The sequence below is a fragment of the Rattus norvegicus genome, chromosome 2 (assembly GCF_036323735.1).
Source record: "Rattus norvegicus strain BN/NHsdMcwi chromosome 2, GRCr8, whole genome shotgun sequence".
Taxonomy (NCBI): Eukaryota; Metazoa; Chordata; class Mammalia; order Rodentia; family Muridae; genus Rattus; species Rattus norvegicus.
Window position 1 is genome coordinate 15,863,961 of NC_086020.1, and position 15,227 is coordinate 15,879,187.

The 15,227-nt window shown below is 40.0% G+C and overlaps 1 protein-coding gene and 1 long non-coding RNA gene across 22 annotated transcripts in view; one reads left to right on the forward strand and one right to left on the reverse strand.

Moving 5' to 3' along the window:
• The window catches only part of Mef2c (myocyte enhancer factor 2C), a 162,908-nt gene extending 155,229 nt beyond the window's left edge, over positions 1–7,679 (forward strand). For 12 of the 21 annotated variants that reach the window (XM_017591163.3, XM_039103394.2, XM_063282316.1 and 9 more), the window contains 1 exon segment: positions 2,878–7,679. In XM_017591163.3, the coding sequence (XP_017446652.1) occupies positions 2,878–3,199 (322 nt within the window). In that variant the 3' untranslated portion in view covers positions 3,200–7,679. 21 annotated transcript variants of the gene reach the window in all.
• The window catches only part of LOC103691412 (uncharacterized), an 89,395-nt gene that overhangs the window by 27,744 nt on the left and 46,424 nt on the right, over positions 1–15,227 (reverse strand). The gene's annotated exons all lie outside the window — the stretch shown is intronic.

Below are 15,227 nucleotides of genomic sequence, written 5' to 3' on the forward strand. Positions count from 1 at the left end.
GCCCAAACTCACACAGAGACATACACATATGCACATCAATAAAAACAAATGAATCTTTTTTTAAAAAAATTAGGCTGAGTGATACATGCACACCTATAACCCAGCACTTAGAAGGCTGAGACAGGAGGATGAAACATTTGAGCCCAGGCTGGCATATGTAATGAGACTGCCTCACAGGGAGGGGAAAGCTAAATAGAGTAAGAAAACCTAATTTTATTGGGGTGGCAGAGTGAGAGGAACTTAAATAAAGCTATCCACATTTTATCTCTGAGCAATCTGAAGGAAGGGTAGCTCTCTCAGATTAAAACGCTACATAGCGGGGTCAGAAGTACCTCAGAGGACGTGACAAGGTACCGACGTGCCTGGACCGCCCTCCCCCTACCTCATTCTCACTCGCACCTGTAGTCTCAAGTCTCACAATTATCTGTGGCTGTATTTCGTTCACGAGAACAAGCTACCGTATTACAGTTAAGTGATATTAATGCTGCCTACTCTTGGCAAGAAAGTAGCTCCGGTAGCAGAGATGGCCAATCTGTTGCAGTCCGTGCCACAGTGAAGTGAATTTGAGATGAAGACACCATGTAGAGCTCTGGGCTGCAGACTTAGTTCCACTAGCTACCCAGCTCAGAATAAGTCTGTGTTAAAGTGTAAATGAAATCCCGCCACCAGAGAAGGTGTTCAGTCATGGTAAAGAATTACCAACAAATAGACACTCCTTTTTTTGTGGGGAGCAAGACACTGTGAAACTTCTGCGTGGCCACTGATATTGGGAACGGGGACAAAGGAGAGGTTGTGATGACATCAAAGACACATCATCTCATTCTTATTACTTTCAACTTAATTTATATAGACGAGTTACCTATGGAACCCAACTCACTGAATTTTTAGGAGGTTCCCACTCTGTTGTGTTTAGAGGAGTGTAAGCTGAATGTCCCAGAGTGAAGAAAAGTATTTATTGATAAGCTGTGTCACTTCGAAGCTCCTTATTGGCATTCATTATTAAGCGCTGGTGTGATCCACGGCAGAAGCATTTAGTTAAATGTTAGTGAAATGGCTTTTCTTACCCAGAGCAGGAAAACTCTTCCAGAAGTCAAAAGATGATTTCCTCAAACATCAAAATGAATTGTGAAGTAACTTTGAACCAGTATAAAATAGTCCACTATTATGGAGCCTTTGAAATACAGGTGTTTTCCTGTCTCCCACCTTAATACGGCTTTGATTTAAAGACAATTTAATTAAAAGTCTTAGAAAATCAGAGAACTAATATAGACTAAAATAATAAGCTTCAGATAAGTAGTTCCACGGATAGACAGAGATTGAAAACTGTGTGCACTGGGATTGGCATCTGTATCTGAATGTGCAGACTGCCTAAACCAGAAGGGCTCATTAAAGCAGCAAAGAGCCCCCTTGATAATGTCCTCCATGTTAGCTCATTTACTAATAAGAAGGGGAAAGTCATCCCTTGCCAGTAGGTGGTGCTTTTGTATAAAACATTACTCAAAGATAAATTCGTTTCTGACTAATTTTCTATCTCTGTACATCTTAACCCTGTGTCACATCCCCCAAAGGCCAGCCCCACGTTATCCCACTGCAGTCTCTGAAATGCACTCACTGTTCAGAAAGACACTAGCCCACACGTAGTTCTCTCCGTCAGGGAGCAGCATACTTGCATGCATTAATAGGTAGGCTTGCTTCCTTTTGTTTAAAACCGGTGTCTCTGTACATATAATTATTTTCCGCGAGTATCCCGCAATTAAAGAGACTGCAGTACCTTCTTGATGGTGTAGCTGGATCAGATTGACTCTGGATGTGCATGTCATGAAGCAAGAACAAAGCAAAACAGAGAAACAAACAAAAATCGTAATGCTGATGCCAGCAGAGTGAGCACGGTTCGGCCTGCTCAGTCATCAATCCCCAGTCCACACTTAAGACTTAAAGCTTTTCTCTGAGGCTAACTGTTGTCCAGAGTCTCCCAGAATGCACTGTCTGCAAATCAGTGATGATTAGAGCCATAGTGATGGCTCACTCCTCCTTCTTCTCCACATGCTTTCCTTCACAAACAACAGATTCGCCGTTAACATTATTATAAGTAAGACAAGCGTTACCTTAAGCAACCATCGTCACTGCTGCTTAGCCCTGTTAAGATTAAAGGAATTGGGAACTACAGACAGGATTTTCATTCTAGACAGCTGCAAATGATAAAGTCCAGTTAGGTATCAGTTTTAGGGAGATGATTTTTGAAACAGTTTTTAAATTTTCTGCATATAATATTCAGTCTTTCTCCCTCCTTCCCCCCCCCCAAGCCTGACATCAGTTATATATAATTATACGGCGTTTGATGTGTGCTGTTCATTTGAGATTCTTACTGTTCGTTTTCCCTTAGTAATATATATCTCCAGTTATATGGGCATATCAGTTAGAGAGAAATTCTTATCAATAATGGGTTTTTTAAAAATAATCTCAAATACACAGACACTGATAAACCAAGAGAGTGCCATTCAAAGTCAAACACTGTCTCCCAAGGTTCAGAAAAGAACGGAACTAGTATAGGGGGAAATTCCATGAACGCAGAATGACTTTTGTACCTTTTGTACCGTGTCTTAATCCTTTATGAAAGGGTAATCTATACAGTTACAGAGTATTTTAGAAGCTGGAGATGATCCCCGAGGCCTGGGCCAGTTAAGTGGTGTATTTACCCCCAGGCAGGAGCATTCTCCGTGGCTCTAGGCGGTGCCGCCCCGCAGTGCCTAGCTGCACTCTCATTGTGGGCACGCACTAGAGTCTATGCAAGTCTTTTAAGCTGCTATGTTTGTAATGTGAGTTCCTGGGGCCTGCAGGCCTCCTCCATCTGTAACTGGGTTTCCTTTCCTCCTACAGAGCTTGCACTAGCACTCATTTATCTCAGAGTTCAAATCTCTCCCTGCCTTCTACTCAAAGCCTCAACATCAAGTCAGAACCTGTTTCTCCTCCTAGAGACCGTACCACCACCCCATCGAGATACCCACAACACACGCGCCACGAGGCGGGGAGATCTCCTGTTGACAGCCTGAGCAGCTGTAGCAGTTCCTACGATGGGAGCGACCGGGAGGATCACCGGAACGAATTCCACTCCCCCATTGGACTCACCAGACCTTCGCCGGACGAAAGGGAAAGTCCCTCAGTCAAGCGCATGCGGCTCTCTGAAGGATGGGCAACATGATCACATTATTACTTAATAGTTTTTTTTTCTTGCAGTGTGTGTGTGTGCTATACCTTAATGGGGAAGGGGGGTCGATATGCATTATATGTGCCGTGTGTGGAAAAAAAAGTCAGGTACTCTGTTTTGTAAAAGTACTTTTAAATTGCCTCAGTGATACAGTATAAAGATAAACAGAAATGCTGAGATACGCTTAGCACTTGAGTTGTACAACAGAACACTTGTACAAAATAGATTTTAAGGCTAACTTCTTTTCACTGTTGTGACCCTTTGCAAAATGTATGTTACAATAGATAGTGTCATGTTGCAGGTTCAACGTTATTTACATGTAAATAGACAAAAGGAAACATTTGCCAAAAGCGGCAGATCTTTACTGAAAGAGAGAGCAGCTGTTATGCAACATATAGAAAAATGTATAGACGTTCGGACAGACCCGGCAAGGGGTGGCCACTGGTTAATGTTAGGAACATGCCGGTCACCTAACATCTGAGCACGCTCACAAACCTGCAGGCATATATCATTGGCGTATGGCACTCATGCAAAAGGATCAGAAACCATTCAAAGAGGACCATACCCACTTTAAAAGAAAAGGAAAAAAAAGTGTGGTGTTTGAGAGCTAACGTATTTAATTAAATAAATAAATCTGGGTCTGCATCTCTTATTAAATAAAAATATAAAAATATGTACATTACATTTTGCTTATTTTCATATAAAAGGTAAGAAAGAGTTTGCAAAGCATTTGTGGCTTTTTGTAGTTTACTTAAGCCAAAATGTGTTTTTCCCCTCAATAGCTTCGCTACTATTTTAAACAGTCCTGTAAACCCCACCAAGGACTTTTTGTATAGAAAGCACTACCCTAAGCCATGAGGAACTCCATGCTTTGCTAACCAACATAACTGTTTTCTCTTTGTAGAAGTTTTGTTTTTGAAATGTGTATTTCTAATTATATAAAATATTAAGAATCTTTTAAAAATCTGTGAAATTAACATGCTTGTGTATAGCTTTCTAATATATATAATATTATGGTAATGGCAGAAGTTTTGTTTTCTTAATAGCGGGAGGGGGGTATATCTGTGCAGTTGCACATTTGAGTAACTATTTTCTTTCTGATTTCTTTTACTCTGCATACATTTTATAAGTTTGAGGTCAGCTGTCAAAAGGATAAGCTGTGGGGTTAGAACATACTACATTGTAACATCCTGAATTGTTTTTAAAACGTCAGCAAACTATCGGGTCAACTGACATCCATTGTATATACTGATTGGTTTCTTTCCAACTATTTGTTTTGTTTTGTTGTTTTCTTTTTTCTTTTCATTTTATCAAAAGCAGGGCCCCTTTCAGATCTCTCCATTTCACCACATATCTTGGAATCTGTAAGTTCGTATGCTAACTTGCCCATATTCTAAATTCACATAGTTCATTTTCAGCCTTGAATTTGATGTTTCTTAGAAATATGCCCAGAGTAAGAAGCTGTGTTGGAGCATAAGTCCTGCAAGCCGGGGCCCTAGGAACAACCAATGTGCTTTACTTGATGGCTAAGTTACAGAGTTCCTGAGAACAATGTGAAAAGACTGGGTGCTGGAGAGGAAGGAAACAGTTAAAGGATAGTTACTTGGTGTCCCCCTTCATGATTTTAACTGACCCATAACAATATTGATTGTCAGCAGTATAGGACTGTTGAACAGCTGGTGTGTCAGTACCCCCAATGTCACTTCTGCATAAAGCATGTATGTCACCTATTTTTTCTTCAATAAAGAGATTCAACAGCCATTTCAAGAAATCCCATTTAAAAAAAAAAAAACCACTTTCTCTATGTCCCGTTTTTCGATTTTCAAGATAATTTAACTCTTGTCTAATATTCATGTGTAAGGGATTAATTTTCAGACCCCTTAAAAAAAAGAGTGCCATAAAGAGTCAATATATAGTGTAGAAGTGATACTTCAGGCTAGGAATGACCCCCTTCTCTTGGAATGTGAAGATCTGTCTATTCATCCTGTCGTCAATACTGACATACAGAACAAAGAATGCACTAGTATCAGTCACATGTAGGTCATGTGTAGGACGTGCTTATCCAGTTTTTTCCCTTTTACCTGCATAATTGCTACATGTTTCTCACTGTAAAAGGCTGCCGCTGGGTGGCAGAAGCTGAAAGACCTTATTAACGAGGCTATATTTTTCTTACCTTGATCTGCAATCCAGAATTAGACCACAATGCACCTTCGGTTGTATCCGTATAGGATGCCTGCCTGCCTTGTAGTAATGTTTTATATATTAAAAACAAAATAAAGACATCAACCATTTCATATATATTCCACTACTAAAGGTATCCATGAAACATGAAGACTAGTGTTTATGCAGAAGCGAAACAGGAAATCATCCTTACAAACACGATTTTACCTGCACACCCGTTTGCACGGTCACATGTACACGCAAACAAGCAGGTAAAGTGAAAGAGCACACCCGACATTGTTCCCGTTCTGGACGTGATCCCATCCCGAGAATCCATGTTTATAACTTGCCGTGTGTTAAATATGCAAGCATGATCACAAATGTCCCTTGTCATTTCAAAATGCACTTGTTCATCACCATCAATGGAATCTTACCAGTGGGTAGGGAAAGGGTCATATAAAAATACGAAGAAATAGCCATATTAAATTTCTACCTGCCATTTGCCTCAGCAAACAAAGCGAGCGTACGTTTCTAAGGCTAAAGATAGAGCGAGCTCGTGTGCCAGCAGAAGCCTCCTCTATTTATAGCAGTTCTGACAATAGTTTTTTTTTTTTTTTTTTTTTTACAAACTCAAGAAGAACAGATTCACTTGAAAAGTGGATGCCAGTCACCTGGTTCCCACCGCTGCCTTCAAAGCAGCAGCAGATAGCAAAGGGATACTCTAAGATCTGTAAAGGTGATTTAACGAGAAGCACAATTTTTATTGTGACCAGTCATGTTCCAGAAACAGTCACTGTCTACCTTTGCCCTTGCCTTTTCTGTAACTTGGCCACCTACTGTATTTGCAAATCTAGTGTAGATTTTGATCACACGAACTTCTTTGGATCCAGAAGTCTGGGGCAGAGCGCTGGGGGATTATAATTTTGCATTACCTGGCCGAGAGTAGCATTTTAGCCAACAGTCATCATTGCAAGTAGGAGGGAGCGTAGGTGGCATTTTACATGGCTGCAAGTGTTGTCATACCGGATCCTACTTTAAAACAGTTTCGGTAGCAGTAAGCTGAGAAATACTGGTGACGGTGTTGCAGCCTGTGCAAGCCACACAGCCCGTGTGGTGTACACATCGCGCGCAAGCAAGCCATTCAGTCTGTGGATTGTGCACATTGGCATGTGGAGGCTGTTGAATTCAACCTTTTTTAAAATTGTGGTTTTTAGTAAAAAACGCTTATTTTTTCCCGAAGGTGGAATTTAATGTTTTGTAATGATGAATATGAAAATGCCTGTCATCTTTAGATCATTTAAAGGTTAACTAATGTGAGAATTTCAAAACAAATTTCAATACACTTTTGAAAAGCATGTCTGCCCTCTCACACTTCTATGTATTTGATTTTGGATACACTCACCCTTTTTGAGATAGCATTTTGCTCCCTTAATCCCCCTTGTTTTGATTTTTGATTTTTGTTTTGTTTTGGGTTTCTTTTTTTTCCCCCTTCAGAGAGTAAAAGCTTTGTATTTCTTTCTTTAAAAAAATTGTTTAAAAGAAGCCACTTGAACCTCCAGTAAAGGCTGTTGCCTAAGCAGGGCATACTTCGTCTGTTCTTGTCTGTGCCATCTGCTATGGTGTCGTCAGTTACATGGCGTTAATTTCCTGCCACTACAGATCTTTTGAAGATTGCTTAAATGCTGGTGTCTGTTAGAATCCTTCAGACTTACAGATGTAATTAAAGGCTTTTCTTACTATGTTTTAACCAAAGATGTGGAGCAATCCAAGCCACATTATCTTCTGCATTAAATTTGTCCATCTTGGTTATTCATAATCGGGTATTGCATTTTGCCTTCCCTGTTCATACCTCAAATTGATTGATACCTCAATTTAATTCAGAGAGGTTGGCTAAGCGGTGGATTCTGGCTGTGGTTTGAATGCGTCAGTATTAGAGTATGCAGACAAGGGTCACCGTAGGCATAGAGCTTGGATTGCTTCAGATGGTTTGCCGTACCGTTTTTTCTTCTTTTTCCTTTTCTGGGGACTTGTTTCCATTCAATGACAATAATTAAAATAGCTTGTAAATGAGGGCATACAAGCATTTGCAACAAGTATTCCAATAGAGGCTCACAGCGGCATAAGCTGGACTTTGTCGCCACTGGATGACAAGATGGCATACCTAAGCTAACCGCACGCGTGTATCTCAAGGGACTTAAATTCAGCTGTCTGTAGTGAATTCAAGTGGGAAATGTTCAAAAGTTTCTCCTGCTGGAAATAAGGTATAATTTGTATTTTGCAGACAATTCAGTAAAGTTACTGGCTTTCTTAGTGATACAGTGTCTGTGGTGCGTTTTTTTTTTAATTAATGTTTTGCTGTTTAAATTTATTCCACTTTATCGTGTTTTTTTTTAAGCAGCCTTTCCCCCAAGTACAAATGAGCTTTCTCAGTTTTCAGCTCAAAATGTATGGAAAGATGGGTATGTGTGGGAAGGTGTGAATTGGGTAAGAGTTCTTAAGATAACGCAATATTCAGCCAGTGTGGGAACTTGAAGCTTTTTACAGACTAGTTCAGCTTCTTTCTCAAAGTAGTTCCCTGAAGATCTTTGCTTGTCTGTTGACAGAACTTGCCAGGTTCTTCACGATAAGCACTCGAGTGAAATAAATCATTGTTTAAAATGTATAGAATGTGTTTTTAGAAGCCTTTATTTTTTAATCAAAATGTTTTTAAAAAAAGTTGGAAACAGGGGCTGGAGAGATGGCTCATTGATTAGAAGTTCTTCCAGAGACCCTGAGTTCAGTTCCCAGAAACCACATGATGGCTCACAACCATCTGTGGTGGGATCTGATGCCCTCTTCTGGTGTGTCTGAATACAGCTACAGTTACTCACATACATTAAATGAAAAATAAATAAATAAATCTGTTTTTAATATTGGAAACATAAGCTTATATCTAAATATTTGAAATTTAAAACAGCAGATTCATACAGACATTGTTAAAACTACACATTATATATATTACCATAATCCAATTATAATTTCTAAAATGAACGTCCTGAAGAGATCAATATGAGTTGATACAGAAGCTAAAAGGGAGGTGCAGCCCCACAGTTAGACAATTTGGACTTATGCATTAGCGGTGATTCTTGGTCTAAACAATGCAAGGGCCTCATGGAAACTTTGCACATGGCTTTGAATTAGAATCGCTCTCTTAATTGACTTCGAGCAAAGGTTTATTAAGCAATAATTATCTGTGACTTCTGTGGTAACTTCCAGGGTGCATGATTATGTAGTCCCTGCTCTCAGGAGACTCATGGACTAAGGTGACATTGAAAGTTATCAGAAGAGTCTTCGGAGAGGAAGCACTTTAAAATCTGCTTGGCTTGTGCAGCCTCGCCTTGCTTTTTGGAAGACGGTCAGGGTTAAGAAAGGCTCAGAAGGACCAAACAGGCTGACTTTGTAGCCCACGACCCTGCCTTGGCTTGACACTAGTGTTAATAATGCTATCTGTGAGCTTGTGATCTGTAGGTGAAGTGTAGTGACACAGTAAATATTTGTGTAAGCAAAAGGACACAGTGGAAAAGGGGAAGAAGGCCTTTGCCTTAATAATACCTTTAAGGAACGATACCTTTTTCTGCTTCTATGATAAGGACCACTTTTTCACTTTCCACTGGTCTCTGCTGTTACGATGCTACCGCCAAGTAAGGAAATCCTTTAAGAAGGAGCAGCAGATACAAAGACACTCCAATGAAAGACCAGGATGCAAAAACACAAGAATTCTAGCCCAGACCATTTCAATAAAGGGGAGCCATGAATAAAAACAGAGATAAGAAATAATAGTGGAAGAATTGGGTGAGGACTTGATTAGATCATATCTGTGGATTTAAGAAACCAGTTAACTAGCAGTGTGGATGTCTCTGCCTTTAAAGTACAACACTCCAAGAGGCAGAACCAGATGAACTGATGTGAGTTTGGGGCCAGCCTGATCTACTTAGTTATTTCCAGGCCAGCCAGCCAGGGCTACATAGTAAGACCCTGCCTCAAAAAAGAAAATCAGTTAATTTGTAAAAAAAAAAATTGTCAGCAACCAGCAAATGGTTAGATGACTAGTTGGTCCATATTACACAGGAATTATAAAAGTTTACAGTAGCAAGCTTTCAGTGACTAGAATACTAATGATCTTGAAACTACAAATAGAGTCACCACTTCATGAGACTACAGTTATTCCAGCATGTTGACATTGATTCATACCCACCCACGAGAATATTATAAACATAAGCTTAAACTCAGTTAATGTTGAAGATGACGTTTTGGTTGTTACCAGCAAAGGTAATAGTAAAACAGTATCTTTGAGTGATCTTTTCAAGGAGAAAGAGAGGAATGGGAGAGCCTAGGAGAGGAAGTAGAAAGGACAAGATCTGCAGAGATGAAAATAAACAGTGAACACCTCAAGAATAAACAGTCAGACAAAAGGGAAACCGAGGCTGCCAAGGTCCAAGAGGACACAAGAAAATATTACCCACACAGCAATGTCAGGGACTTGACTGGGGCAGAGAGGAAGAGGATAAGCACTTTGCTTGCTGAAAGGAATAGCTCAGACAGCCATTTTGACAAACTGTTTTGAGAGAGAAGAGAGACCAAAAGAGATTATCTGGCTGGTATTACCAAATTTGAGGCAGCAAACAGGAATTAAACTCAAAAGTTTTAGTAGCTAAAGTAAAAGCTAGCTTGAATACTAGATGTGATAAGGCACAGCTTTAATCCCAGCACTCACAAGGCAGAAGCAGGTGGTTCTATATTAGTTCAATACTAGCCTGGTCTATATAGCAAATTCCAGCACAGTGTTACAAAGCGAAACCCTGTCTAAAAAACAAACCAAAACAGAAAGATAGCTTGAGTCACTAGCAAACTCAAGGACCAAAGGAAGGCCTTTTTACATCAAATGGTGTCTCTGCACTGTAGAGCACAGGAGACAGACCAGAAGACAAACAGGAGCCATCCTCACCAAGGCCTAGAAGCTTGTACCATGTGCCCCAAAGCCCAAATAGGATGTGGTTTCTCTCGGCCAATAGTTTGGAGTATTTTGGTTAAATACAGTTATTAGTATTGTCCATGGAAATCTATTCAGCAAAATATATGAATTTTTACTTTGTAAATTTAAAATATTATTTTTTTCAAATTTCATTCAAAACTTACTGTGTCATTTTCTTAAGGGTTACCCTTACGAAAGGACTTGTAATCCAGGTGTGATGGTAAAAGAACTAAGGTGATCTCACAGTCTCATTCTGTATTTCTCAGGACTGTCTCTCTACTTCCCAAAATAAATACCTTTATCACCCAAAATGAGGCTACTCTTTAATCTTCCCATTGGAGGTGCTTTCCTGGGCACCTTTGATTGAGACGTAAGGGTTAAGAAAAAGCATGAAGGTATAGTTGGGGGCCCAACACATAGTTTCTGGTTTTGACACAACCTTGGCCTCAGGTCATCGTCAGTTCCATAACATCCCAGATATAACCCACAGCCCTGATGTGCCCATTCCTAGCAGCTAACTTTTGTCCTTGGCCAAATGGGGATGACAATAACCTTCATTGGAAACACCAGATTGAAAGGGAAGGAACATAAGGAGCAGAAGGACAATTCCCAGATGAATAGTAACTTGGAGTAAGCTTGTTCAGACCCTATGAAGTCAGTGAGGGGCATAGGACCCTTGTCATATCCCATGTCTGCTCTCCTCTACAAAAAGAAAACAAGACTGTCTTCACAGTTACAGTTGCAGAGGCAACCTGGGAAAGCAGAAGAGAAGCTAGTGGGTAGCAAGAAGTTACTTACTTGTACTAACTGTTTCCCGTGCATTGGACTCGACCGGAATTTCCCTTGGTATGCAGTTATACTGTGCAATATCCCCACACCCTGATTGAAAGTTAGATCGACTTTGCTCCTGACAAGTGGAATCATACTAAATTAATACAATCGATTACTATGTTGATTCCCTGTCGCTGACGCACGTGACTCACTCTGAAGCTCAAGTAAGATGACAGGAGCTAATTACTATACGTTCAGGGTCTCTCCTCTTCCTATATATTGCTTAATCATACTCCAAAGCCCAGCAGAGAGCACAGTCACAACTTCCCTGTGATGACGACAGTTTGCTCTTCTTACTCCCTTGGGGACACTATATTCATTCTACAATTTGGTAGGCCCTGCGATAGTGATGCTCAAAACGTGGTTCTTATGCTCAAGGAAAAGGTTATGCTGTGCCTGGTTATGCTGTCCTGCCCTTCTCTGCCAGTGTGCTGTCTGCATCACACACGATCATCTCTAGAAGCAACCTCTTAGAAAGAAGATGCTTCCTTGGGCATTTATTACATAGATATTCTATGAGTTTTGCTGCAGATGCAAGCCACTTTGTATTCTAAAGTTTAAATGTGTACTAATTTTGATTAGGCTATAAGGAAAGGGCCATTCCACTGAGAAATACTGATGTAAATTATGATGTATCTAGATGATGGAATAATCCGCAGTAGGAAAGAAAGATGAAACTTCTATATGTTGACATGAAAAAATAACCAAAATGCATGGCTAGATGTGTTTGTTTATTTTTTTGTTTTATAAGACAGGGTTTCTCTATGTAGCCCTGGTTGTCCTACAACTCCATTTGTAGATCAAAACTGGCCTCGAACTTAGAGACTCTCCTGTCTCTGCCTCCCCAGTGCTGGGGAGAAAATATGCTGCAGCACAGCTGGCCGACGAAACCAGTATTTAGCTTATGTTGCATTTAGGCAAGAAATGTGGGAAGGAAACTATTACACGGAAAATCACTAGGGAGATACAGAAGGAGACCAGACAGTAGTTACCAAAGTGGCAGGATGGGTGGGGAAAGTGGACTGAGAGAAAGACTGATGATGTGTACCATTAAATGGCATCTTTATATTTCCATCTTGCTGCCTATTTTCAGAAAAGCCTTCCAGTTTGAGGGAGAAAAAACTTTTCCCAAAACCACAAATGATCTCATCCAGTAAAAGCTCTCCTCACTGGAAAGGGCTTTGAGAAGTGCCATGCTTGGGGCAAAGCTTGTTTGTCTCCTGAGATCTCCCGCGACAAAGGCTTCAGCTGTCATCTCAGAGGACGGACCCCTAACCATAAGACTGGGGGTTTGATCCTTCACTGACTACACTAGTTGGCCCAAGAGCCTCAGTTAATCAGCCTCTTCTGATGAAATCACAAACGTTTCCCAGTCACCTGTCTGTGTTTTTAAAACCTGCATTCAGAACTCATCCTATGAGGTTTAATTACTCCCTCTACTCAAGAACCTATTCACCCTATCTAGATATATAATATCAAGAGTTTAAGACACACAGACCTTAGCTAGGCTTCTGTTGAACTCACAGCTGCCATTTTGTGTTGGCCCTGCAACCTGCTCCTGTAGGTAACCCACTGAGCTATAGTATTTGAGCATGAAAATGTCATCTTTCTCCAACTTATGTGCCCTTGCTGCCAGCTAAAATAGTAGAGAGATGATGTTGCCCTCTGATACTTCACAGTTTGTACGTTACATTTTCAAAGTAAGTTTAGAAGGCTCAAACTTGTATTTGGTTCTTACGCATTGTCCTGACCTCTCGATGATTGATCCTGGTTTCTGCACTTTGTGTGCACAAATTTTGACCTTTAGAACATACTAAAGATCTTACTTGACCAAATCAAAAGATACCTTGCTTGCTTCAGAATTTTACATTTATCTTCTCTTCCCTGAACTCAGCATCGGGTTATCATATTTACCTTTGAGTTTGATTATTAAGAAATAAGTCATAAAAATGTTTTCCATTTTCCTAATGGTATATTCTTTACACTATCTACTTTAATATGTGCATCAAGCCTTAAACTTTGCCTAATGTATTAAAGCCCAGGATTTTCTTTCCTTTAATAACACATTTTATGAACTATGAAAGAAGAAGTTGCCAGGCAGTGGTGACACAAGCCTTTAACTCCAGCACTTTGGAATCAGAAGCAAGTTGATGTCTGTGAGGTTGAGGCCAGCCTGATCTGCACAGGTAGTTCCAGGACAGCCAGGACTACACAGGAGTATCCTGTCTCAAAATTAATAAATACATTTTCTAACCAAGAAGTTACTCTGCAATATAGATTCAAATGATAGGAGACATGTTTTACTGTGCTTATGATTTATAATTCTACAAAATTAAAAAATATTATAAAAAGAATAGAATTTAGAATTTTAAACTTATATATGAATAGTTGCATAATCCAGAATACAACCAACGAGGGTGCAAATCTGATTGTAATTATCGAAAGTCACCCATTTAGGGGCTTGAGCTCTGGATCAGCACTTAAGAGCACCGACTGTTCTTCCCAGGGGTTCTGATTTCAATTCTCAGCAACCACATGGTGGCTCATAATCATCTGTAATGGGATCTCATGCCCTCTTCTGGTGTGTCTGAAGACAGCTACAGCGTACTCATATACATAAAATAAATTTTTAAACTGTTTTTTAAAAAAGTCTCCCACGTAGTTCGCATGAGAAGTGCAGTGGATGTGTGAGGGGACCCAGGCACTATAAGGTTCCCTTTGTTCAAGCTCCAGAGCACACAAATCTAATCTGTGTTTACAGTCACTGGAGTAGTGGATGCCTGTGGACAAGGAATTGTGCAGAAGATGCAGAAAGAAGCTGTGGGGTTAATTGTACATTTAAGATCTGTGCGTTTGTCTCTATGGTTTACCTCAGTTAAAAACATGACAAGGCCGGAAAGATGGCTCAGTAGCTAAAACCACTGACTCTTTTTCTAGAGGTCCCAGGTTTGGATTTTCAGCACCTACATGACTTTCGGTTGTCTAGTTTCAGTTCCAGAGAATTCTGTCTTCTCCTGGGCTCTGTGGGCACCACGCACACATGTGGTGCACAGACGTACATGCTGACAAAACACCCATTCGCATAAAGAACAAAATCTAGAGAATAATTCTGAAGCACTTATGAAGCGAGCCCTCTGGTTTAGAACAGCATATGAAATGCTCCAGACTAATACTCAAAAGAGATTTCTGCTGACGTTAATAGAGCCTGCCTTGATACACTAACCATTATTCTTCCAGAGCAGACACGAATTAAAAGAAGTTGTTCGTTTTGATACGGTGAACAGCTTCCTTGATTTAAATCAGTGTGGGGATTTAGGCAATCATGAAGAAGTATTGGATAAGGGAATAAAATCTACTCCACCCTGAAAATGTAAATTTTGACACGAGGCGCCACGGCATCCATTTCAAACACCAACTCTAACTGGATAGAAGTTTGCTGAGTTGTGTAGACTTGAGTCTGGTTAATTTCAGTTTTGTCTATTTGCAAGTTTTTAATGATAAAGTTTATAAATTTAAGATAAGAAATTATCTTACTTGGTGTCAGATGGGTTAATGGGGATCATCATGTTATGTGAGATAAGCCACCCCCAGCCTGCTCCACGTGCCCCAACAGTAGCACATGTCTTCACTCATGTGTGGAAGTTAGGGAGAAAGAAAAAAGAATGACAAGAAATTAAAAGGAGACCTACAAACCTGTGGAGAGAAGAATACAAAACAGAATAACAATCAGGGTGGTTGATATCATAGTGTATTATATGAATGTATAGAAATGTCAGAGTGAAACTTTTTACACAGTTCATACACCCCAAGAAAAAACATTCTCTGAAAAGCATTAGTTTTCTTAAATGCTTTAGAAATATTCCCATCCCAATGCTGCCTTATTATTTTACCACAAATAAAGTATGTCAATTTATTCCCAGTCAAATTATCAGACACACTAACATAAGTGAATTAGTACAATTACATTAAGACTGATGCGTCATGCAGTGACACACATCAAATAAATCGACTACTTCAGGA